A 25,487-nucleotide genomic window follows, 5' to 3' on the forward strand; every position below is an offset into this window, starting at 1 on the left:
TCCTGCACTATTACGTTACCGATTTGTCCGAGTCAATTCTTAAATATAAATGACTCAAGCTATTTATCAATATTTTATTACCTCGAATTATTAGTTAGTTAGCACTCGAGTTAAATAACCAATTCTGTATACCGAAAAGTATACGACGCTCAATTATAACATTTCCTATGATAAAAATTTCAAATAAATTAAGTGACTCATATTATTCGAAATTATTTGAAATTATAAATAATTACTTTGCACTCGAGATATATAACTAATTATATATAAAATGTATATGATAATTATAATATTTCCTATGGTTGAAACTTCAAATAAACTAATCATTGTGTTTTGTCTATAAACCGATGTTGCTTCGAAACTATAATAATCAGTAGAACCAAATTAAAATGAAACATAACCGATACTAGAGTCTAGTAACTATGAAACTCTATGATGATTGTACATTTTTATAATAAATAACAGTGGTTTTTGCAGAAAACATTGAAACAAAAGACAAAAGAAACGGAAAGAAAAAAGATTATGTGTCGTCTAATATGATTGCATGGTGAGAACTAAAGTTAAACTACAAAAAAGTTGACTGTACTATGTTTGTAGGAAATTAATATAACTGATAACATAAGATGCAAACTATAACGTATCTACTGTAGCTGCATGCACTCATCGAAACCGGAGAAAGTAGTCAATAACAAGATCGTGATACAATCAATGTTTCAATTTCAAAAATATAATTTGATTCATTTTATAAATTTAAATTCCTCTCTACTTTCTCCAAAATCGAAATGAAAATATTAGTAGCGCGCTTTTAGATACATATTCCATATATATTTAGAAACAGTGCTGGAATTTTTTAAATCATTGTTATCATTAATTTTTATATAAAAGTTTCGAAAAATATTTTCGTTCTTTCTCGATGTAGTAACTGGAAACAATTGTTTAATATGATCATTATCTTTTGAATGAAATTCAATTAATAATACAATAAATTTGAAAACATTTGAGAAATTTGTAACATTATCAGTACCCTTTACTTTCCAATTTATAGAGTTGACGGTTCATATAACTTTATAATATAAAGTATATAATATAATACTTATATAAGTATAATATAATACTTTTCATACTACATATCCTTCTGGCTTGCAATTTATTTAACTTCGCTATTGCAAATACTTCGTTTATTTTCGATATTATACCAACAGGTAGTCTTTATAAATCTATAAACTAATAAATATTAGATATATCGTTACTATCAATCATACATAAATTTGATAAAAATATCATAACCAAAGATTGCAAAAGATCAGTGATAAAAGCAAACCTTCCTGGTTTGAAAGTTATAATTCAAATTATTACTCTATTACACATTATTATTTATTTCTCATTTGCTACCTGTAACTTCATATCTATTTTAAGCATGTATCGACAGTTTTTAAACAATCATTCCAGTTCAGATCTAAAAATATTTGAAACCCGGCACTGTTAGAAAAACAAAATCAGTCGAAAATGTCATCATGTTGAATCCCTAGAAAAAAGTAAAAAATCAGTCGATGAAGCGTATTCGTCATGATGCATAGAAAAGAAAAATCAAGTAATAAACAGAAAACAAGAAAGAACATCAGAAAACCGAGTGCAGATAGTTATTAAAAAAAAAGTGTTAATCGAGAGAGCGAAGCACTTTCTTTCGTGAAGCAGCTCTTCGAGTTCCTTCGTCCAAGAGACTGAAAGCGATTGATTACAGTATACCCGTATAATCATGTGGTTCATCAAAATTAAGAAGGGCAGCTTGCAAAAATTGTAGCACGGTTTTGATTTGAGGTGTAACTGTACCTCTTACGTGAACCATCTTGGGCAGTTCTGGCGGAGTGAATGTGGGGGGAGGATGGTGGTCGTCTGTAACAAACCACTACATATGTTAGCTACCCTAATTACCTAAGGCCTAGTTTGCTACACTATCGCTACCACTGGCCATTCCTATGCTTGCGCTTCGGTTAATTAAACTTTAGCTCCGTTCCAGCCATTTATCGATTTTTACAAATTGTTCATTCCACGAGAGAAGAGCTTTAGATTATATTTTCTAATTGATTCTTCTTAATTTTCCATTCATGAAGAGAGTGTCGTTGTATGATAATTTTTAATCGATTTTGAACAATTTTTCATTCGCGAATTGAGGAATATTTGATTATTTTTAATCAATTTTTTTAATTTTCTCATTTATCAAGAGATTAACATTTGATTGCTATTTGAATTTTTGCACATCAATAAAATTAATCTTGCTACTATTGTAATTATACAATTACAATAGTAGCTAGATATCAACTGTATAACGTTGATTATACAGAATATTATTGAAATTATTTTTCCATGCGGTATTATTCGAATATTTCGAAATACATACGTCAGTGCTTGAATAAAAGGAAAATATTAACAATTATTCTGTATCCATGTTAGACTGATAGAAGAGATCGGGAAGTAAGCCTTATCATTATATCAAGGTACATACAGATTGAACTATTTGTAATGTTAATTCTCTATCTTTTCGCTACGTCCTTGCGTTAAGAATCGAAAGCAGAAATTTTTTAAACGAGCACATTCTTTCTAACGTGTAACATATGTATGTACCACCTATTTACATAATAGTTTATTAACTAATAATACCAGTGGAGTAACAACTTACAAGTCTTAGCCGTGGATTTCTTTTTAAGACGTTTACAATTATAAAGAAAATCAACAAAATTTTCATTCGTAAAATTTATTTATAAAACTGTAACAAACTTATTGACAAATAAAGAATTTATTTACTGGTAACTTGTAACTTGTGATTAATAGTAGCAAATAAAATTTCACTAATAATATTAGTTCAATTATGCAGTTGGCCTAGGAAACAAATTATATGCAAAGAAATAATTATTAAAGAATATAATTTGTGGAGAAATAAAGACTTACATAGCCAGTCTACATTTTGGAAACAGAATAACGTTTCTATTATCCCTGACTGGAACAGAGCTTATTCTAATTAAACAATTGTAAGTAATCTAGTCGAGATATTACTTTGAAATCTTCTGTTTTGAAGATTGCTGCTCGTTGCAACGCGGACGAGTCCAGAAGGAGACACTATTCAATTGTGCACGATATTAAAACAGGACAAAAAACAATCTGTACATCGTAAATCTCCTCCGCGTTGTACAAATGTAGCCTAAAGTAGTGGCGAACTATATACACGTTCTCGTAATAAAACTTGGAAGCACTGTGCACAGACAATACTGATTTCATGCTAAAATTCACAGAGGTAAAGAATGAAAATCGAAGAAATACAGAGAAATTAATTTTCTATATAAAATAAAGGAAACGATTTTTTTTTGTTAACTGATTATAGTAGAAAAATAAAAATATTATCTTTACCTCTGATAAACTATATATTCTATTCTACCGTTCTATAATTACGTAAACATGCAGTAATAACTTCTTACGATGTGAATATTTACTCGATATTGCAAGTGCAGTCTTTGATAGATATAAACTCGTGCGATAGATTGGGAAATTCGTGAGAGTATTCGAAAATATTGTTAGATTTCTACCGTGTCAAAGCAAAGTTACAAAAGGGGAGATATCGTCGGTGGTGTAGAACTAATGTGATACTCGTCGTTTGCAAAACTATTCGCGAATCGAATGCAGCTCTTTATCTTGTGAGCACTTTTCTTTTGCCATTGGCGTCGTTAAGCTCCTAGCATAAGCTTAACTTGACCGAGGGAGGGAAACTGTAGCGCGTGTAAAAGGTCACTTTATACTCTTGTCATGGCGTAGATCATTTTACAGCATTTAATTGATTCTTAAATTTCGATGTTTATTGGTATAAGACACGTGGAATATAAAGTATAGAATATTTATTATACAATAATAGAGAAAAATCCTTTATTTTTCGAGTCTAGTACTTTCTTCTTTCTTTCTTTTTATTATTTACTGTGGTATCAATTACTAGAATACTTATTAGCGATATCATTTGAAATGTATATGTTGAATTTTGCGATTCTTAGAAAAGATTGGTTTACTTGAGAAAAGCAGTTGTAATGTTTGTTTGAACTGTTTTAATTTATCTTTTATAAAAAAGGAATTAATATGAGATTGACCACAGTAATTTTTGTGTTGTATCAATTACACACGAATATGATACGTGACTATAGTGATATGTGATGATAGTGGCACATGATGATAACTTTAAAGTACTAAAATTCATTTCATGTGGAAAAAAGTCTTTCCCATTAATATACAGGGTGGTTGGTAACTGGTGGTACAAGCGGAAAGGGGGTGATTCTACGCGAAAAAAGAAGTCGAAAATATAAAATAAAAATTTTTCGTTTGAGGCTTTGTTTTCAAGAAAATCGACTTTGAATTGTCGCTCGGTACGCGTGCACTTTATCACGTCTCGTTATTACGGATCTCACTATAGATCGTTGTCTCGATGGAAAAATTAAAAAAAAAATTAAAAAAAAAATTTTTATTCTACATTTTCGACTTCTTTTTTCGCGTAGAATCACTCCCTTTCCGCTTGTACCACCAGTTACTAACCACCCTGTATATATATATTATATTATTAACTAATATCGTTCTGAGATACTTCATCTTTAAAAAGGCAAGGATCTTTCTTTATAAAATTCTCAATGCTCCAAAAAATATATCAGGCAAATTGAAAAATAATATTTGACTAGTAATATAGAAATATATTAGAGGTACCAATAAACATATAAACATACGAATCGAACACGTAAAATACAACGAGACATTACGATACATCCAGTGACCATGTACAGACTACTGTCTTATCATCTATGCCTTATCATTATAAAGATTCTCGCGGCAACGTATGCATACATATTATGTACATAAATATTGATTATACACCCGCTCTATATTAGACTTACTTGCATACGAGAAGTCTTCACCTAAGTAGAAGTAGAGGACGAAGAGAAGAAAGTTCAAACAGATAGACACATAGAAAGTTAGTTAAAGATATCTTTTCTTCATGTTCCGGTGTACAATAATGTGTTTGTATGTGCACGTACTCGCGGCCACGTATATGCATGGTAATATATGTATATATATATATCGGTGTTTTTCTAAATGTGCGTGCGTCGTGCACACGCTCGCCTACGTGTAATGTTTCGTGACGATATACATAGATATACATATATGCACGCATGGATCATAGATGAATTACAGGTGAGAGAGAATGATCGTGTTAAGGCTCCGATGAGCGGTGCGAAGTGAAACTGTCGATTGATTTTTCTTACCCTCCTTCTATATACTTTTTTTTTATCTCCCGTTTATACTGTATCCCGTAACATCGTTCACATTTTCACTTTTTTACGCGGCACGCGAACATTGAAGTAATCACGCAGCTTATTTACTTGCAGCAGATTCAATCGTGTTAGTACACATATTATATCAGGATTTAAGATTAAATTTATTTAGGTGCTTGAGTATCCAAAGATTTTTTTTTTTTACTCTTTTCTCATATAGTTAATATTCTCATCTTTAATTTGAGCTTTTTTATACTGCTTACTTTAGGTTAATAGAACTACGAAGTTATGTCGATTATAAAAATTGTAAAGCTGTGTGCAACAAATTATGGAGAACGATCGATCATGAATACGGAACCGTCAAAGCATTCGATTAGCAGGGATATTATCCGAATTCATCAATTGCTTTTCCTACGATAGAGTGACTAAAATACTGGAGAAGGAAACGTTCCAATTTACTTGATATTTTGTAGAAGTTAAATAGCTCAGATGAAGTACGGGATATTACATTTAAGCCAGACGATGGAATATCTTGCTAGATATCGCAGGTATCAAATATATATTCTTTGAAAAGTTGCAAAGATATAAAGCGGAACATTATATAGCAGATAGTAGAATTTGTCTCAACAAATGCTATCGTATGATGAATAAAAAGGCATAGACTGTCATTTAAAAAAATTAGATCAACTTTTATAAGAATATTTTTTTGGTTACTTCAATCCCTTCTAAGGTATTCCACTGTTCTCACTTAAGTGTAACATACTGTATATATGTATATCGATATTTATTTGTGTTTGAAAATTCTCGAAAGGTATGATTGAGACATAAAAGCACATGGTTATCTTGGAATGTAGTTTGCGATAACTCGAAGCACATAAGTACTGCACACTTAATATAAACACCTGTAATCGTTCAACATCTGCAACATGTTTCAGAACACTTAAAGAATTAGAAGCAATTAAATATCAGGATATCGAGGAACGACTTCTCCAATGATAATCACATATCGACTCTGCCATAGATTGTATAAATAAATCACGCAAATAAACACTAATTCTAAGATATTCTAAGAACATGTCGAATAGATATAGTTAGATATTGAACACCGATGCAAGATCAAGTTGGAAGTAGTTAAAAAAAATAACTCAAGGCAATCACATCGCCGCGAAGTTCCGTTCGGATTAGACTTGTAATAATTCACTCACAACAATAACCATCGAAAAAAAGACACTTACATACCTCCAGAGAACTACATTCAAAACGACATCGATAGAAATATAATGTAAATAGAAATTTCGGTTGCAAAAGTACAAAAAAATGAGAAATAAAAGACAGACATCACACCAATAGGAGTTCAAAACACTAACAGTAGTCTACTTCGAAACCAATTAGTATCAGATTCAGATTAAATCACATAAATTAGCACAACGAACACTTTCATGATATATATATATATTCTATTTTTGAATACGAAATTAAGAAGCTAAATATATATATAAATGATCGAACGTTGTGCTGTTTGTTTCATGTATTCGAACAAAGATTTGTTTTTCAATTAGAAACCTTGATATTCGAGTTTCTTAAATAACTAGGCCATGATGAATCATTTAGCTTTATAACTTCCTTCTTCTAACTGATACATTAACACAGCTATGCAAATTCAAAAATACTATGTATGCCAAATTTGTACAATTATCGAAAATAATTCACGCGGCTTAAATGAGTATCGAAAGGAGGATTTCTGCGTTTAACCTTTAAATCGAATATTTCGCCAAACGTATACTCGTTACTTTCTGCATTTCTTAAATTATCAGATTGATTATCATAAACCACTATTACTAGAATTATGAAATCAAAATTGAATATTCAAAAATTTCATGTAATACTGTTTAAACAGATAGATTCAAGGTTATATTGATTTAAAGGCCATACGAAACCAACATATTCTTTGATCAATTTCGACTATATTGTCGTATTTTACTTAACCATGGGGAGAGGCTAAGATTAAACAAAAAAAAAAAAAAAAAGAAAAGAAAGATACAAGGGAATGACACGTGGAAGACAATCTACATTCGGGGGATACATACTTGCTCTTCCAACCATTTGAACAGCTCGCACGCCTTTCCGGAATGTGGCCACTGCCCGAAGGGAGGAGAACCAGAGCTGTTAGTCGTTATACCAAAATAATGTGAACCTAAATACTGGGTGGAGGGGCAGGTGATAACAGGTAAGGGGGAATTCACGCGTTGGTCTCCACCGATTTATCACGTAGTTTTATAAATATTCATAGATATCTCGAAGAAACTACATAATATAGTACTGTATATATTATAGTATACATTACTATATAATATACTGTATATTTATATTCATATTGTATATTATACTGTATATTATACTATAATATAGTATATTATAGTATATTACTATATACATTAGGATATAATTTACTGTAAAACGTGACAATCGATAAAGATGTGATCAACATCGTTGCTTTAAATCAAATTTCAGTCTGATATGGGGACTGGAGCACAGAGAATACACAGCAGGTACGTGGCCCATATTGAGTTTACACAGTGGCCGATGATATTCATTTAGTCAGAGATCGTATTCTCTTTCAAACTCGACTAAAATATTAAATATCACAATGTCGACGTTATTGTTGTGATGTCAGTGAATGATATCAAATATGCGCAACATGTGAGGGGAGAATGAAGTATTTTTAATCGGTGTGTTCGATAAACCCTGGGCATCGATTATCATCATCCGTGTAAATTTAGAACTAAAGGTGCTTACACCGGTGGCATTCACTTTGCAAGTATTTCACTTTTGGTTGATTCGTTGTAAACTACAAATGTCACGGTTATAAGTACTTTTAAAATTCTCTTTTTCACACAGGATATATACACATATACAGGCACACCTATGCACACAGATACACTCACACAAATGCACCTAAGCGCTTGATTCGTTTTCATTTCATATTAAAGGGTCGCAGCAGTTTCATATGCAATTTCAAACACAACCTTCCCCACTATTGCAAATATATTTCCTCTGTTGAAATCATTTATATAATTCATAAAGATGTAGTTTGTTGCAATGATTCCGGTTAATTATTTTCAAATAATTCGTAAATTCTTAGATTTTCTAAATAATCCCATCCTGCTAACTTGTACTAAATGTATACATATATTATATGAAGTAGTAAGTAAAGCGTAGCTTTAGTTCTATCTAGTGTTGGTTAGTTTTAAAATGTGAGAATAATAGGCGGAAGAAAGATATAAATAAGTCTTTATCTAGCTGCTGGTTATAGAAAGATTACATGTGTATTTAAACTCAAGTCTATTTGAAATGCTGTTGTTTCAGTTAATCTGTCTAATCAGAAAACAAACATGTTTCTAATGTTTCGCATGCAAAAAGATAGAAGACGACAGTTCTGTGTTGAACAATGATGCAGAAATTGGAATGTAGAAGAAAATTCCTTTTATGAAAGAAAGAATAAACTCATTGGCCAGAAATTAAAGAACGAGAATATAGATTTGGTCATTGTTACGATAGAGATCGTTGTAGAATTTGCAACCAATTGTACCTATAAGTAAAATGAATTCCTCTTTTTCTAAATAAATAAGTGTGAAAACTCAGTGATCAAAGATAAGAAGCAAGAGATACTGTTTGTTTAGGATATTTATCAATAACTGCAAGAGGAAAGTAACAGAGAAGAATATATGTGACTATAGTGCAATATATGTGTACTTGTTATCTCATTCGAGAAAGTAAATAGAATTTACGAACAGAATACAACAATTTATGAAAACAAAATTCGAACGATAAAATTAGAAAATAAAATTCCATCTTGGAAAGACAAAGAATTCCCTGCAATAAATGAACAAGTTTTTTTTTTAATGTTAAGAAGTGATATAAAAAGTGATGTTCTTTCATTTCTACGAATGGACCCATCTTACTAACTAAAACTTGTGAAAATTTTCAATTATTTTACTATAATACTGCATCTTTTTAGTATACGAAAGATAGCCTCCAAAAATTTCAAAAAGAAATCTCAAACGATTTTACAGATATTTAACAAACTCCTAAATATTTAATCAACTCATATGTCAAACCAATCCGTAAATCGACAAATGCTCGATAAATTCGTGATAATCCAAAAAATTGAGAGAACTGTTTAAAAAACGAAACAGTCACATTTAAATTGCAAACGTAAGAAAAATAATGAAAAACAAGATTTGATATAAGCACACCGAACAACGGTAAAGAATGATAGTCATTGGCAAGCCTGAAACGAGCAAATGTTCTTTAATCAGTGAAAAGTAACAGCCAGGAACGTGTAGACACAGAATATACGATTTGATAGAACGTGCTTAGCAAAAATTAGCATATCTGCGAAAGCGACGTTTTCTTAGTGAGAACTGAAGCGATAAGTATTCGCATTAAACGCAATCCTGTACATATACGACGTGTGAACAATGTTCGTTCAACTTGAAATTGATGTTGCTGCTTCGTTCGAGAAACAATGATCGCCAAATATGTTAGCTCTAGCAAAAGCCCAGCGAGAAACAATACGAATCGAACGATGTCAAATTACAAGAACGTTGAAACACAGGTATTGTGGAGTAAGTGCGTGTGACGGTGAATTATTTGGAACATCGAGATTTGCATTCGTTTGCATCACTTACGCCAGCTTACCTGGTTAAACGTAAATTCAACTGAGCTCTGATTGAGTCAATCGTTTCTTCGTTCAAAAATAAATATCGCGCGAGCACAGGAATAATATTTATATAAATATAATATAAATAATATCATCTAGTATAATAATATAATTTATATCAATAATATTTATATAAATATGCCAATAATATAATAATAACGTTGATATGTGAAAGCATCGCGTATTAGGCTCTTACATTTATGTATCTTAGAGATTTGACTCAAACAGAGAGAATTTGTCAGAATAATGAACGTTTTTCGTGATACGTTGCCCCGGATCCGAATCTGTAATTTTCTTTCACGATTATTCTGACAAAATTGTAGATACGGTTCGACAAAGGATGTGCATTAGGATGAACAGGACGGCAAGGAAGGTACAAAGACGCGTACCGTCGAGGCAACTGCTGTAGGCAGTGTTTCCTTTCACCATGCCGGTCTGCATCATCATCATCCCCACATCTGTAAAAATCGAGCAGTCGGCCCGGACACATATTTGTCAGTAAACACGCAAGGATAGTCTACTGAAATAACTGGTAAATGGTTAAGGGAGGAGCGCCGGTTTAAAAAGGGGCTGGGCTAGGAACCAGAGATAACCGTATGTATTAGATTAAATTAAACATACAAGAGAATCCTACGAATTACTATTGAAACTTTTGTACAGCGTGTTCTGGGGCGATGAAACGAAAATTTCATATAAATATAAATTCAAGCGTCTTATTTACCGTATTGCACTTTGTTGAAAATTGATTGTAGTTCTCAGGATTATTCCATGGTATTGTGACAAAGTAAACAGCTTTATCTCAACGCTTTAATGTTAAATTTAAAAGAGAATATCAAAAGAAAGCTTGTGAAAAAAGAAATAGCGAATAAAAATACAGCGTTCAAAGGAAACAGTCCAACTCAACATTGCGCGACTGTAAGTGGAATAAGCGTCGCACCGTATAATGCCAGACGTATCCTCAACCTACAGTAGCGAGCGTAAGTAGAAGGAGCGTCGATCCGTATCATGTCAGACATATCCTATAATCTGCAGTACTTTTACATTGTCGAATTGAAAAAATATATTTTTCGTATTTTGAAGCAACACAAAATATAGATACAAATTTTTAACGTTGTATTATTATACGTATAATATTGTTATATATAATTATTATATAACAGTACTTTCGAGAAATTATCAGAAATCAAGTTGAATTTGATATAAAAATTTTCCCTATTTATACGTTTATGGTCTTTTTCTCTCATCAATTTTTAACACAATTTCTTTTGTGAACCTACATTTATATGAAGTTTTCACTTTATTTCTGAGTGCAGAACATGTTGACAAAAACACGGCATATTACGAACTTCGGTAATACGTACATACTATATATATATTTTTTTATATATATTAGTTATATATATATATATAGTTATATATATATATTATATATATATATATATATATATATATATATATATATATATATATATATAACGTTCATTCATACGTGAGAATACATAAATGTGATAAAGATCATTCTATATATATATACTTTATTTCCGTATTTTCGTTCTTAATCTTCACGTATGAATCCAAGAGTAACGGTACTATATTATCATCTGCAAATTTCTTTCCAATTTCCACGATTTACCTATAGCCAGGACAAAGGATACTTAACAAGGTGTACAAAAATAAACTACAAAGCTCCTAAAATATTATTTACCTCCGATGTATTTCTCTCCACCCACAAATTTTCTAACAATTGCCAAACGACATTAAACATGAAAATTTCTGCGTAAAACCAGATAACGGAAGAGTTCAATGAAAAAACGTTGATTGCCCAGGGTTTAAGATTTAACGTAATGGAAGTTGAGTCTTGTACAGACCTTTCGTTCGGATGATTTCAGATGAACTGAATGGTACGTGTGAGTAATGATGCGTTGTGTGACATCATGTGAACAAGTAGAGTTTACAGAGACTACGTTTACAACGAAATATCGATCCGTGGTTAATTTGCTGTATTTGTGAAGTTTCAGGCAAATTATTACCAAAATTATCACCAAAAAATACCTATGGAACTCGCTTTCGCAGAAAGCGAAACACACGTAGGTTACGTTTTTGATGATATAAGGTCGGAGTAGAAGCGCAGAAGATACGCGGGATTAATTTACGATCAATCGAACCTACCGACCGACAGAGTTTCATCAATGACAGCTGGCACATTGAAAGTTCTCACACGATCGAAGAGAAAATTTTTGTTTAAAGTAAACAGCGATAGTGATTTGAAGAATTGGAGAGAATAGAATAGAGATAAAACAGATAGACAGTACAGACAGACAGAAAATAGAGAGAGACAGAAAGAGGGGAGGGCAAAATTGAAGGATATATTTAACAGAGAAAGAGAGAGAAAATAGAGAGCGAGTGAACTTTTGTACGAAGCTGTCGTATCATCAAGGCGTAAAATAGTATTCGAATCGGAAACTAATCATGCATGCAAGGCGAGCGAGAAGGGCACACACTAGAGTGCAGACTAAATTTCCTCGATTGGCCAGGTGGACATGCGCCAACTGACAGAACTATAAAGGGGTTACATATCACGTGTGTGTCAGTGGTATTTCATTTTTCACGTCACGCTATTCGACTGGCAACCAAACAAAAAAACACATTTGTCGATTAATATCGAGCCTCGAACGATCAACAAATTTCCAATCGAAAGACTCTCAAAAACTGTTCACGATCATCGCGCGAACGCTAGTGAACAGGCTTCTACATTCTTCGTAACTTCCAAAGCCGAATCTTAAAAAATGTGCGCTTCGTTTGATTCGATAAAGAATTCCATATAGGATATCGAGTTTTCCAATACAACGAGAAAAATTGAAAGCACGAGAACGGAACGGAGAACCGTGAAAAACGAATAAATACCCAACTGTGGCATCGCAATCGCGTCGAACAGTGTCTCTGAATGAGGATTAAAGGTGCAATCATCTCATCGCCATTGTCATCGTCATAATCATCACCACCACCGCCTTGGCGTATATATGCAAGATAATGGTTAAAAAACTCGAAGGCATATATATGTACACATAATTAAGACACAAAAAGACAGAAATATGCAAAGAGGCAATGATTATAGACAGAGAAAAAGAGGGGACGAAGAATGAGAAAAAGATATTGGTATCAGGAGAAAATAAGTAAATAAATGGAAACAAATACAATATAAAAATCATAATAATTGTAGATAATAATTGTAGAGAAAATAAAATCGAAGAATTAAATTTCTTTTCTATTAACACATCAGTGACCGATAATTTTATCGAACACTCAAAATACCATAATATATAAAATATGATTCTGCGATTAAGATAAGGTCAAGAATACGGAAAATTTAATTTGAAATATTACATGTTGTGTATGACTTATTGTTATTAACTGAAATAAATGCACGAAATCGTTTCTTCCTCGGAGCCACTGATTATTGACTTGCATGGCTTTGTCTTAATATATTTATCGTAAAAATGTTCATATAACTTCGTTTTAAATTAAAATAGACAACAAAATATGTAATTAACTTTATACTACTACATTCTACAAGAGATGGTATATATGGCTTGTTATATTTTTACACAATTATCATACGATATTGATATACCATGGAAAAACGTCAGTGGTCGTCAATATGAAGATAACAGATCAAAATAGTCTCAACAAAAATAAAAGAGATTTTTAAGAAAAGGAGAGATAGAAGGAAGAAAAATGAAGAAATGAGAAAGAAAAAATCGTGGAAAGAAAAGAAGGAAGACATAAAGGAAATAGTCATAAACGAGATAGTAAAGACTAAGCGAGCGAGTGTGAGACGTTACCTAAGTCCCGGCCCCAGGAGCGCTGCTGCTGCCCCACTAGATCATATATCACAAGAGGATGGTCACAACCATGTCACTTTGTTAATTGTCGCGATAATTACTGCTACGGCTTTCAGTGGCAGAAGGACACAGAGAAAAAGAAAGAGGAAAGGGCGAAGGAATCATGGACAAAGAGAGCTTCCTGTGTGATTCGTCTGGTCTTATAACATTAGTCTTATGTAAAAGTCGTTAAAAAATCTCTCGTTTTTTCTTTTTCTTTTGCGAGTCACACGAAATTCCTTAGCTTCGATCCGCATTGCTGTAACTGATCTTCTATGGAAACTAAGATTCAATATCCTGGTGTGATTCGCAATATATAATATTCGATACATTTAGCGCGCTCTATGTACACAGAGTAATAAACGTTAATTATTACATATGTAATATAATGTAAAGTTCAATAGAACGGAGTTTCGATTAATAAGAAATTCGATAGCAGAGAATTTCAGCGAGAATTATAAATTTATCGGTAAGGGCTATCACTAGACTAGAAAGACTTACAATTTTTGCACTTGCACTTCTTGATCAGAGTTTCGTCTTTTATATCCTCGTGGCATGCTTTGCAATAGAACCACGCCCTGCAAATATATTTACAGTAATTAGTTAATTCGGATAAATTTCGTTTTAATTTATTTTATTCGCCGTTTTTATTATGAAATAATTCTCACCGTTTCACTTCGTCGGCAGATTGAGCAATGAAGAATCCCTGAGTATTTGCTACGATCTTGGCACCACGTGGATTAATTGATATCTTACTATCGCAGCCTCCTTCGCCCTTTATCTCGATTGCCAACAGCAACAGCTTCAACTTCGTGAAGCATAACCTAAGACGAAGCTTTGCATAATATTCTGTGTTCTTCAATAGTATATGTATCAAGAACGAAGTCATAGTTACTCTCTTTACTCATAGATAAGAAACATTACATATAGTATAGTGTTTTAAGGAGAAAATATATGTGCTTAACAAACAAAGCAAAGCATTTATATCGCAAACTAAACATTCAGCATTAAATTTTAATATTTTACATATTTCGAAGACAACTTAAATTCTATGGTGACTTGAAAGTACAAAGTAACATAATGTAGTGTATAGTATCATTTACGTTGGTCCAAATCGCAATAGATTCTATATTCTAAACATCAAACATAAAGAACAATATGAAGCACGATAGCTAATAGATAACTAAACATATACACACAATGTATTTATTAAATTATTATTTAACTGTTATACTTGAAATCATTTGTAAATATTTTAATCTAAAATTCAATTAAAATCCAATTAATAACGTGACATGTGAGAAATACTGTAAAAAGAATATTATAATCTAATTTTACGGATTTATAACTGTAAATCTTAATTAATATTTTACAGTCTAGGATTAAGTTGCCAAATTAACTGAACATTACTATTTATTTATATTTATTCTATTTGTATAAAAATTCTTACAGTATTTCCCGGAAAAGCAACTGCTATATAATGATTAATAGTACACGTTAGTCTAAAAGGATAATTACTAGCACGAAAACAAATCTTACTACAAAATATTCATACATAGATATTTTTGTCTACATTCATCACAAGCTTCCAAATACCACACATTTTCTTCAACGAACAGTTCGTTTCAAGTTTCTTCTCAGATTTACTCTCTATTGACTACTTGATTTAAATTTCGTTCCTTTTACGCGAGCATTTAGAAACTTCTGACAAGTTGGTAAAAGTTTCACACGAATAGTATAGAATGTTGGTTATAGCGTGATTAAACACCCACAGCATTACAAAGCGCTTCAAGTGCATATACTTTTACTTTGTGAAAAATTCCCCTAAAAACTTATTTGAAAATATACATTAATTTCTTTCCTAATATCGTAATATCAATGAATGTAAAACACTCTATTCTGCCACCTCGGTAAGGAAAGAGACAGCAAAAGGGACATGCAAAAGCAAGCAGTGGAATAGATAGGTTGAGAAATATTAGATATATTCGAATCATGCGAAGATAGAAGAAGTCTAATGCTGTCTAAACTAATTTGCTATAAAATATCCTACGCTAGTCGAAAACTCGGATAAGAGACCAACTAGTGTTGTTGTTGCCTTTAAGCGCAACGCGAATAATAAATGCTAAATGGCGCAATTATAATTAAGAGATGCCTAGTATCTAATAGTACTCGAGTTTAATAGATTATATTACGTATTCTGGCACACGCAAAATAAATCGTGACAAGACACCAGACATGTGCAAAACTAACAGATTTACTCTAGACTAGACCAATAAAACCCTAAGTACGCATATAGCAAGTGCTGAGTAAACTAACTTTTGAAAAATGGTGCGATCTTGTTAATCAAGACTAGAAAATTCGTGTCAACCTAACATTCCAATATTTTTATCAAAATTCATAGTTTCATTGTAACTTGTAGTTGCAATGCATAACGATTAACCTTCATTCATTACACAAGTGGTATACACTCTGAAAATGTAAAAAATACAATTTCTTAATTAAGATAAATTACGTTATACATATATTTCAGTTAACAATAAGAGTAACATTGTTAGGTTTAATTCCTCTGTTCGCAATATGCTTTAGGGATCAACTTAAGTTTATTATACTTATACGATTATTTAATTATTCATAAAAAGTCCTTATTAAAATATTTTAACTACGTTTCCATTGATCACTTCGATTCTTGATTATGTACAACTGAAATTATAAAGTATAAAACTGTTTCTTTTTTCATTTCAATTTTAATATCATAGAGATTTGATAATGTTCAGCATTAGTAATGGTGCATACAATAAATGTAGTGCAAAAATCAGATAAAGGGATATAACTGTAACGAAGTATAAAGACCAACGTCTCTAAGGATTCAAAAATACTGTGTTACAATAGCAGCAAGAGTGTACATAAATCAATGACGATTTATATAATGAGTTAAATACTAAAATCTTTTCGTTGATAAATTTGTAGATCAAGAAAGTTAACTTCGATGTTCGATAAGGGGAACATGAAATTGATTTTGACAAAGAAAAGAAGTTCGAATAAAGTAGCAGAGACTCTGTAAACGGAAAAGAATCGGTACAGAAGACTTTGGGCCAAAAGAAAGGAAGTGCTAAGGGGTGACACGGAGAAGGAAAAAAGAAGAGATACTATAAAAGAAAAAAGGTAGAAAATGAAAGAAACTCGTGAAAGAAATGTAAAGAGAAAAACACACAGCAGTTTCTAAAGAAGATGGTAAAGATCAGGTACGGAAAGGACATCTGAAGAATGGTAAAGAAAGAAAGAACAGAATGGTGAAATAGGAAGATAAAAAGGAAAAACGAAATAAGATAGCGTACCAAGATGGAGGAGTAGAATGGCGACAGAAGAAATAGTAACTGGTATAGTAGAGATGTCTAGAATAGAAATAAGAAAAATACAAAGAAATAGGCAAAAATAAATTGGGAAAATGGTGACAAGATTAAAGAAGGAAAGAACGACTAATGTGAAATAAAGTAAATAATATACCAAACGAGGTGCTTGTATTTGGCAGCTAAATAGAGAAATCAAAGAGGATATATGATAATATATACACTGCTCAAAATAATTACATTGGTAATTATGAATCTTTCTATTGCTCTGGACAAATAAAAAAAAATGAAGTCTTATATGCAGTTTGATATTTGTTATTTTTACGATACTAAACGTTGACTTTATAACAATATTGAAAAAAACAAATAGACTCAAAAAGTGAACATACAAATTAAGGTGAGGTAGGTAACGATTCTCCAATTGTTTTGAGCAGGAAAGAAGAGGAAGAAGGTGGTAAAGAATTGGATAGAAAACAATACAGAATAGGCGTAAGGTATAAGAAATGTTAAAGAATAAGAGTTAAAAAGAAATGTACTTAAAATAACTGATTGCTTTTTGTCGGCAAAATTCATTATATTGTTAATAGAATTTGTGAGTGTGTAGAATATATTAAGAAATGACCTACTTGGGAAGTAAAACTGCGAACTCGTTCAGGATGTTTTCTATAATTCACGTGACGTGTTACACATTCAAAATTCGAGATTGAATGTATGCGACTGATATAAAGTAGAGAGCAGCAGGCATGCGTGTACAACGAACGTGTTTTGTTAAGAGAAGATTAGAACGCTACAACTAGGAACACACACTATAAGAAGAATAAAAATAGAAAGAAATCCCGTCTCCACCCCTAGAAGAAACTAATGCATAAAATGTCAAAAATATATACTAAGTGAAATTGAATTAATAGAATGAATAATAAATTTCGTTATTTTATATTGTACGAAGCCGTAAAGACGTCACTAAAAAAACAAAATACAATCTTATAGAAAGTATGCAGATTTCGTTAAACAAAATATTTTTTAATATCTACAATTTAAATAATATATTAACGAGCACATTTCTCAATTAAACTTTAAACTTTCTAGATCTATTATATTTTCATACTATTACAGCTTTATATTTCCTTTACCTATATATATATATATATATTTGATACTATATATTGCACAAATTTATATCTTTAAACAAGATTTCTTTAATACTTTGAAAATTGCAAAAATATCATATCTTACTAGAACAAACAAACAAACATTTACAGAACATTTACAATATTTACAGAAATTTCCTTCTTTATAAAATATTTTCAAAAACTATCTATATTATTACTTTGTATGCTTTAGAAAGTAATATTTACATATCAAGATCTTAAAATATACACTTTTTTTAGTCGTCACGAAATCTGCATCGATCTGGCATTACTACTACTACAGTATAAAAAGGATTGGTGCAAAATTGTTCCAACAAATCGGTGGCAAATACCAGCGAGCTGGTTAAAACAAAAATAACAAACGTTATTATATCATAAAACGATTCTGCCCAACGTGGTGTGAAAATTTTCCAAAGATACATTCAAAATACCAAAAGTACCAAACAAAACAAAAACAAAAACTACGGCTAGCCAGAAGAGACTTCGGTAGAAGAAAAAACGTTTAAAGGATCAAAAAATAAAACTGAGGTGAGGGGTGACAAATTCTAATCGCGTACGAATATAATAGTATATATGTACACGTTCCACAACGGAGTATCAGAGAAGTACATTAAAAAAATGTGCGAGATCAACAATATAAACAGGCAGAGAAACAAAATCTCGCACTATAGTGTCATTTTATATGTGTGTACATGTTTTGTATATTTTATATGTTGTTCTATACAGTGACTCGTAAAAGTATTTCAATCATAGAAGACGTTCATGTATATACATATATTATGTCTGTTATAGAAAACATTTTGATATATCGTTAACACTGTAATATCACACGACTGTCATGATTACGTCGATAAAATTTAAAAGCAATTTAAAAATATACATAGAAGAATGTACAAGACATTTACTGCTAATGCATATACAGCAAAAAGTTAGTATAGAAATGAACAGTCACCTTGAACATATAATAAGTCTTAAAAATGATTCTATTGAATATTCATTAAATACTTTTGATTTTTGCGAAATATATACTTGCACAAAATTCAGATTCTTTCCAAAGAATACTACCAATATAATCATGATAATCATATCTGATTACGGTATTTACAAAATGTTCAAATGTCTTATATAATGCACATAATGTATTCATAAAGAGTTCTCATAAGCGTTCGAATACTTTCGTAAACCACTGTACGTACACATGTGTAATCTGTATAAGAATCGGTAAAAATTGATGAACGTATCGTTACGTTTACTATGTCCGATGCTACATGTTCGTATATAAGTAACGTATAATATGTTTGTGTATGCATGATGTTGTCGATATTGACATGTACTGCAAATGTATGACAACCAATGGCAGCGAGAACTTACTCGCTGGCTTGGGGAAATGTCATCCCGGTAAAGGACGGGGAGAGGGTTTCCGTGTACATCTCGCAGCCCGTGCCCTGCAGGTAATCATTCTGCCACGCCTGAGTATCCGGCGACTGAAACACCAACCAATCAAGCCCCACGTCATCAAACCTTTCAAAATCTACTAGATACTGACTGAGACCTGACACGAGGAGGGACGCTGACCCGTGGTCTGCATCTCGTCGTGCAGGCAAACAAGGTTGAATACATTGTTTCGCACGATTATTATCACGTCATGTCAATACGCCAGATTTATAATTTCTCGAGCAAATGAATTCATCGATAACAAAGACGATACGAAGTTGCAAAGGAACGGTCTAATTATCTTAGCTTTCTGGAAAAAAAGTTCGATTAACAGGTTTAATATAATATTCTACGAAATCTAGCTACGTTTCTTTTTTTCATATGACCTGTATGTAATTTTTAATATTTGAAGTGTGTTTTATTTCTTCGTGTTTTTCTTGATGGGCAGCAAAGATGGAAAGAGAAGTTGTTATGCGCTGAAATTTTGTGTTTCGTTGATCCTCGCTGGATATATTCCAAATAAAATGAAATATGAACGTAGAACTAACATTATCCTCCATAATTCGTGACAGATTATGATGCACAGTTCGATCGTGTACGATCTTTGTTAAAATATAGCTTCTCGTAAATTGTACACCTAACCGCAATTACGTTGACTGATTGCAAGTCATCTGTCGCTCGTGATAGGCCGACATTGGCGATTGAATCGTTTGTAGTACTATAAGCACCATTTTATACACGATTAAGCCCTAAAACCCGTTAGCAACAAACAGCGCTCTTTTTACCGACACAACGCGTAGAAAATTCTGTTGATGTGTAAGTACCTTCGATCCTGAAGCATAAAATTGTCTTTCAAGACTGATCGAATCACTAGCGAAATCGAGATTACACCTACTAGCTATAGTTCCTAATGCTTACCTATCATCCAGTTGCCGTTAATGCTCGTTGTTGTTGCAAATTTTCATTGTACGTGCGATAAATTTTCGAATCGGACGATACCATGGAATATTAATCTTAATAAGGAATAAAATATTCATAAATGTAAGATATGAGTTAGGTTTGATGAAAGTTCTCCAAATATAAGAAACAACTTTCAATTCGGGATGATTATTTGCAAAACCGTACCCTTTATGTATCCGTATTAAGGGATCAAATTTTTCCATACCAAATATTTTTCGTCGTTTGCTTTTTGAAAACTTCAGCACTGATCATGTATTCTGATTTGAATAAAACTAAGAAATTTTCGGAAGGGACGAAGTTATTTAATTTGGCTTTGGAGTGGTTCATATATTTAATCTAACGTTTACGATACTCAAATACGTTTTTTACTTTTCGGAAAAAGGTTACCACATAATAAAAAGCTTTCCGTAATTACAGATTCGTTTTAATAGTCGTCGCATTTGTACAAGAATTGGATACGATCAGTTATTCAAAATGATGATATATACGCACGCTTCAATGATCTTTCAAATTTCCAGATTCCAGTTGTTTTTCAAACTTAGAAATAAATAAAGTTCACTCTGCAGAATTTCCTAACTAACTTTGATCCCTGATTTATATCTTGAATCGCATTCTTCATACTAGACAAGAAGAAAAAGGAACAGAATAACATCTTTTTATTTCTTCGACCACTTAAAATTATTTTAAAGAGAAACATTTGATTTGTCGTGTTCTTCTAGTCCATGGTACCCGATCGAATTCATATTACACGTAAAACTTACAGAAAAAGAGTGAAAAATACAGAAACGTTACTGAAGCGATTAGAGGTGGCTTACATCGATTAGGTGTAGAGCACAGATACGTACTGTACAATATACAGTTAATACGTTCATTTAGTAGAGATACAGATATAGATATAAATATATAGATATAATCCATATAATGTATATAGCGGAGTGGAGCGTAGTGAAAGACATAGGCGAGGCGAAGCTTTATCCCTTTTTTTTCTTTCCGATTCAAGAGACTGTGAACCTTTCTCGAGTGATTCCGCCATCGTTACGTGGGTACAAAAAGAGCACGAACTGGTCGACCGAATCCATGTTGCTCTGAGACAGGGATTGCTACGGTGAGAATTCTTCAACCAACTATACGTGCTTTTCTGAGAGGCTTTTTTTAGCCGAGCCATTCCAGATTCTACGTTCATTAAAGTGAATACTCCGCGAGAAAGGAGAATATTTACGGAGCCAAGAAACCTTCACAACTAAAAGTCCATTGGTATCTTCGACTACCGCCGTGAACATCCTGTTATCTGTATCTTTTGATAAAGCTACGTCCCTCAACTTCTTAAAAAAAATTTTTAATATTCATATTATATTATATTATATTAATATTATATTTTAGTAATATTATTTCGATAGAAAGCTGGAATCAAATGAAAGTTACTGTTCTTGTTAATTATTTAAGACAGGAACAGAATTGTTATCAAGAATACGAGAACTCGAAGCCAAAGAAATATGTGGAAGATATATGAAACGAGTAACATGTTACATTATATATTTTTCAAATTTATCTTAAGCGATTGAAACTAGCTGTTGATTGTATCTTGTAGGTTTTGTTCGATTTAACATGAGGTAATTAACCGATTTAATCTTTAACAATTTAAGCAATATTTAAAAAACCGTCTAATTATTTTTACTGTTATGGAGACTTCATTTAACGAATTTAGTCGTAAGCATGGAACCCTATATTTGAAAATGCAGTTACATGCGTAAAAATTTGTAATACCGTTTCGATATTATCGAGCGTGCTACTCGATCACTTCTCGGTATATTAGTAATTAATTATATCTTAGCAAAAATAATTCAAAAAGAATAAAGAAGAATTAATCAGATCTAATATAAACTGATAAAATAGTTATCGTATTTAGTGAGTTGTTAATAGAATACGGAGAAATATAATTATACGACTCCACACAAACGAGCGGAACCACAGAATCTCGTCTCTTGAATCAGATATGCAGGTATCTGTTGGATGTTGGATTGGTCATGGACTTACTCAGTGGCTTTGGCAAAGGGCATTCCAATGAAGGTAGGGCTCAGTGTTTCGGTGTACATCTCCATTCCAGTTCCACGCAGGTAGTCATTCTGCCAAGCCTGCATATCGGGTGACTGGTACCAATCAACCAACCATTTCTAAATTACACACGCTCCTATGCATGTACGGATTCGCGCGTTTGCTCACAGTGACACAAAAATTTCACATCTTGATATTTCGTTCTTTATTCAATTTGCGTATATTTCGTATTCGAATTGGAACTCGACATAGCCAGAAGATAATAATTTTCCAACAATAAACATAGTGTCTAATATATTTTTGAAGAATATGAATGTGGAAATAGAAAATAACGTTGTTGCCGATCATCGGTTATATAAAATCATGAAATAAGAAGCGATAAGGATGACGGGATCACTGTGAACAATTTAACAGTGAAAAACCTAAGGAACCTTGTTCACACATGCATAGATGAAAAAATCGGCAGATTTTTAGTCTGTCGTCCGTAGAACGACATTCTACTGACCGTCTTGAAGGAACGCATGGCGAAGAGATTGGCCATCATCGTGCTGAAACCCGGCGCTAGACAGGACTGTGCGATGAAACCCAGCTTCAATTCAGCTAGGCAAATCACGTCGTCGCCCTGTTTCCAGTCCCATGATGGAATGTTTAGTAAGTAGGCCTACAATGGAAAATTATAAATCACCGTAGTAATGTTTGCCATACGCCGTGCTTTTGTAGAATTTAATAAGTTTAACATTTATTTTAACATAGTTGTACAATCTGAGCTGTCGTGAATTCTGATCGTGCAAGGCTATGTAGCTCGGTGGCATCATTTTTAAAGACAATTGTTATTTAAAATTAAGGAACTATCAATATTTTTCAGAGAAATTTTATAAATTTACAACAGCGTACTTTTGGAAACTTGAATGACTTTTTGGAAAATATGCACTCAAAAATTTTAGCTTGATTCTAATATTGAAAGTTTATAAAAAGAAAACAAAACTAAAAATAATGTAGCTCGCCAAATGTTACTAGAACATTAGTATCAATGTTGGATACAGAAGATACAAAAAAAAAAGATATAAAGTATGTTCGCAGATACAGAGGATACAAGGAGAATACCAATAATTACTATACACAAGAAGTGCTGCAGGCCAGAGCTTTCGTGAGTACCTCGACTTTTGTGGTCATACCTCACAGCTACGCTCCGCCCCCAGCTCGCTCATCAGGGGGTAGCGAGCTAGATAAATTGCACTGTTGGTTTTTAATCGGTTCATTCGGAAAAGGTGTAGAGATTACAGTCTCGATTCTTTCGACCTTAAGAAATTTTATTTTCCAGCCTTCTCTTCTCGAAATCAAATAATATAAATACAGATTAAGCAAACTACATACAAAAATAAGAAACATTTCAACAGTCACTAAAAAGGAAAGAGAAACTAATTGCAAACGCAACTTTGCCTTTGTCGTACTAAAACTCGCTTAAAAATAAAAGTTTATCTAACGTGGTAGATTAGGAAGTATAAAGTATCTTCGTAAGTTTTCCATAAATTTCCATCGTCCAAAGTTTAATTAAAATATCAAAATACGTCATCACGATGAACATTTTAATAATGTTCAAACAAAGACGTTATATAGTTGAGACAGGAACATGAATTATGAATTACCAAACGATTCGTAGAAGAAATACCTTGTTGTGATATTGCATTAATTGAATGATAACGCGAATGTCATCCGAGTAATTCTTGATGGAGATGACACGCATGATGTTTGCCGCGTCTTCCGCATCTGGATCTTGACAGTACTTGTTCGCCAGTACCAAACACGCATCTGCCTCGTGGACCTAAAAAGGATCGAACCATTTTGTTCTACGTTGCTTTTTTAGCGGAACAATGAATCGAAGAAGGTGTATACGTATTTTGGGATGGGGTCGATGGTCAGAAAGCAATTGCAAAATAGAAACTGCTTTTGAACAAATTTGAAACTAAGAAATCGTAGCGAAAGAAAATCGTAGCGCAAAACTTAGTCTGTTTGATCGGTTTTATTCAATGCGAGTATAGCAATTATATAGATAATATCAAATGTTCGATACATTGCTTTCGAATCTGGAATACAACCTAATGAATGTTCAATAATTAGGGAATAATTAGAAAAGTAAAATCCGCCATATGCGCGGTATAATGTGATTTTCTAATCAAGTGAAATGTGTGGGGGTAGAAATGAAGGAAGGAAGACAAAAAGAGCATGGAACAACTAATCTCTGATCATATTGAGTATGCAGGAATATGCAGCTACGTTTCAAAATTTTGTTGTAAGCGTTAACTAGCAAATGTTACTATGCGTCGTAGACACGTAGGAACAAATGCACTTTTTCAAAAATCGACATGCTTATATTTAGAAAAGAATCTTCAAATATATATATTTTGTTAAGAATTTTTATTGATATCTTATTAATATTGTGTATTAGACTGCGGATTTTTATGCATTTATAGGAAATTTAAAAGTACAAAAATGTGTAGAATTTACACAATATGCAAGAATATATACAATACTGAAAATAACTCATTTCAACATTTCAAAATATGAGTTTACATAGATATTCGAGCGCAATCTAAGTATTATATTATACAAATATAATTGCACGTATCTCCGACGCATTTTAAAAA

General features: G+C 32.3%; 1 protein-coding gene across 50 annotated transcripts in view; it reads right to left on the bottom strand.

Moving 5' to 3' along the window:
- Nucleotides 1-25,487, bottom strand: part of slo (calcium-activated potassium channel slo) — a 107,716-nt gene that overhangs the window by 14,782 nt on the left and 67,447 nt on the right. For 18 of the 50 annotated variants that reach the window (XM_069120530.1, XM_069120529.1, XM_069120518.1 and 15 more), the window contains exons 10-18: nucleotides 24,512-24,664; nucleotides 23,348-23,503; nucleotides 19,768-19,880; nucleotides 14,570-14,725; nucleotides 14,403-14,479; nucleotides 10,410-10,478; nucleotides 7,385-7,435; nucleotides 4,920-4,940; nucleotides 1,831-1,893 (exon numbers count right to left, since the gene is read on the bottom strand). In XM_069120530.1, the coding sequence (XP_068976631.1) occupies nucleotides 1,831-1,893; nucleotides 4,920-4,940; nucleotides 7,385-7,435; nucleotides 10,410-10,478; nucleotides 14,403-14,479; nucleotides 14,570-14,725; nucleotides 19,768-19,880; nucleotides 23,348-23,503; nucleotides 24,512-24,664 (859 nt within the window). Of the gene's footprint in view, nucleotides 1-1,830; nucleotides 1,894-4,919; nucleotides 4,941-7,384; nucleotides 7,436-10,409; nucleotides 10,479-13,862; nucleotides 13,899-14,402; nucleotides 14,480-14,569; nucleotides 14,726-19,767; nucleotides 19,881-22,824; nucleotides 22,938-23,347; nucleotides 23,504-24,511; nucleotides 24,665-25,487 lie in introns of all 50 variants that reach the window. The other 32 variants (XM_069120541.1, XM_069120546.1, XM_069120540.1 and 29 more) reach the window with 20 other exon arrangements.

This window comes from Bombus flavifrons, chromosome 9 (assembly GCF_040668555.2).
Source record: "Bombus flavifrons isolate JBK064 chromosome 9, iyBomFlav1_principal, whole genome shotgun sequence".
Lineage (NCBI taxonomy): Eukaryota > Metazoa > Arthropoda > Insecta > Hymenoptera > Apidae > Bombus > Bombus flavifrons.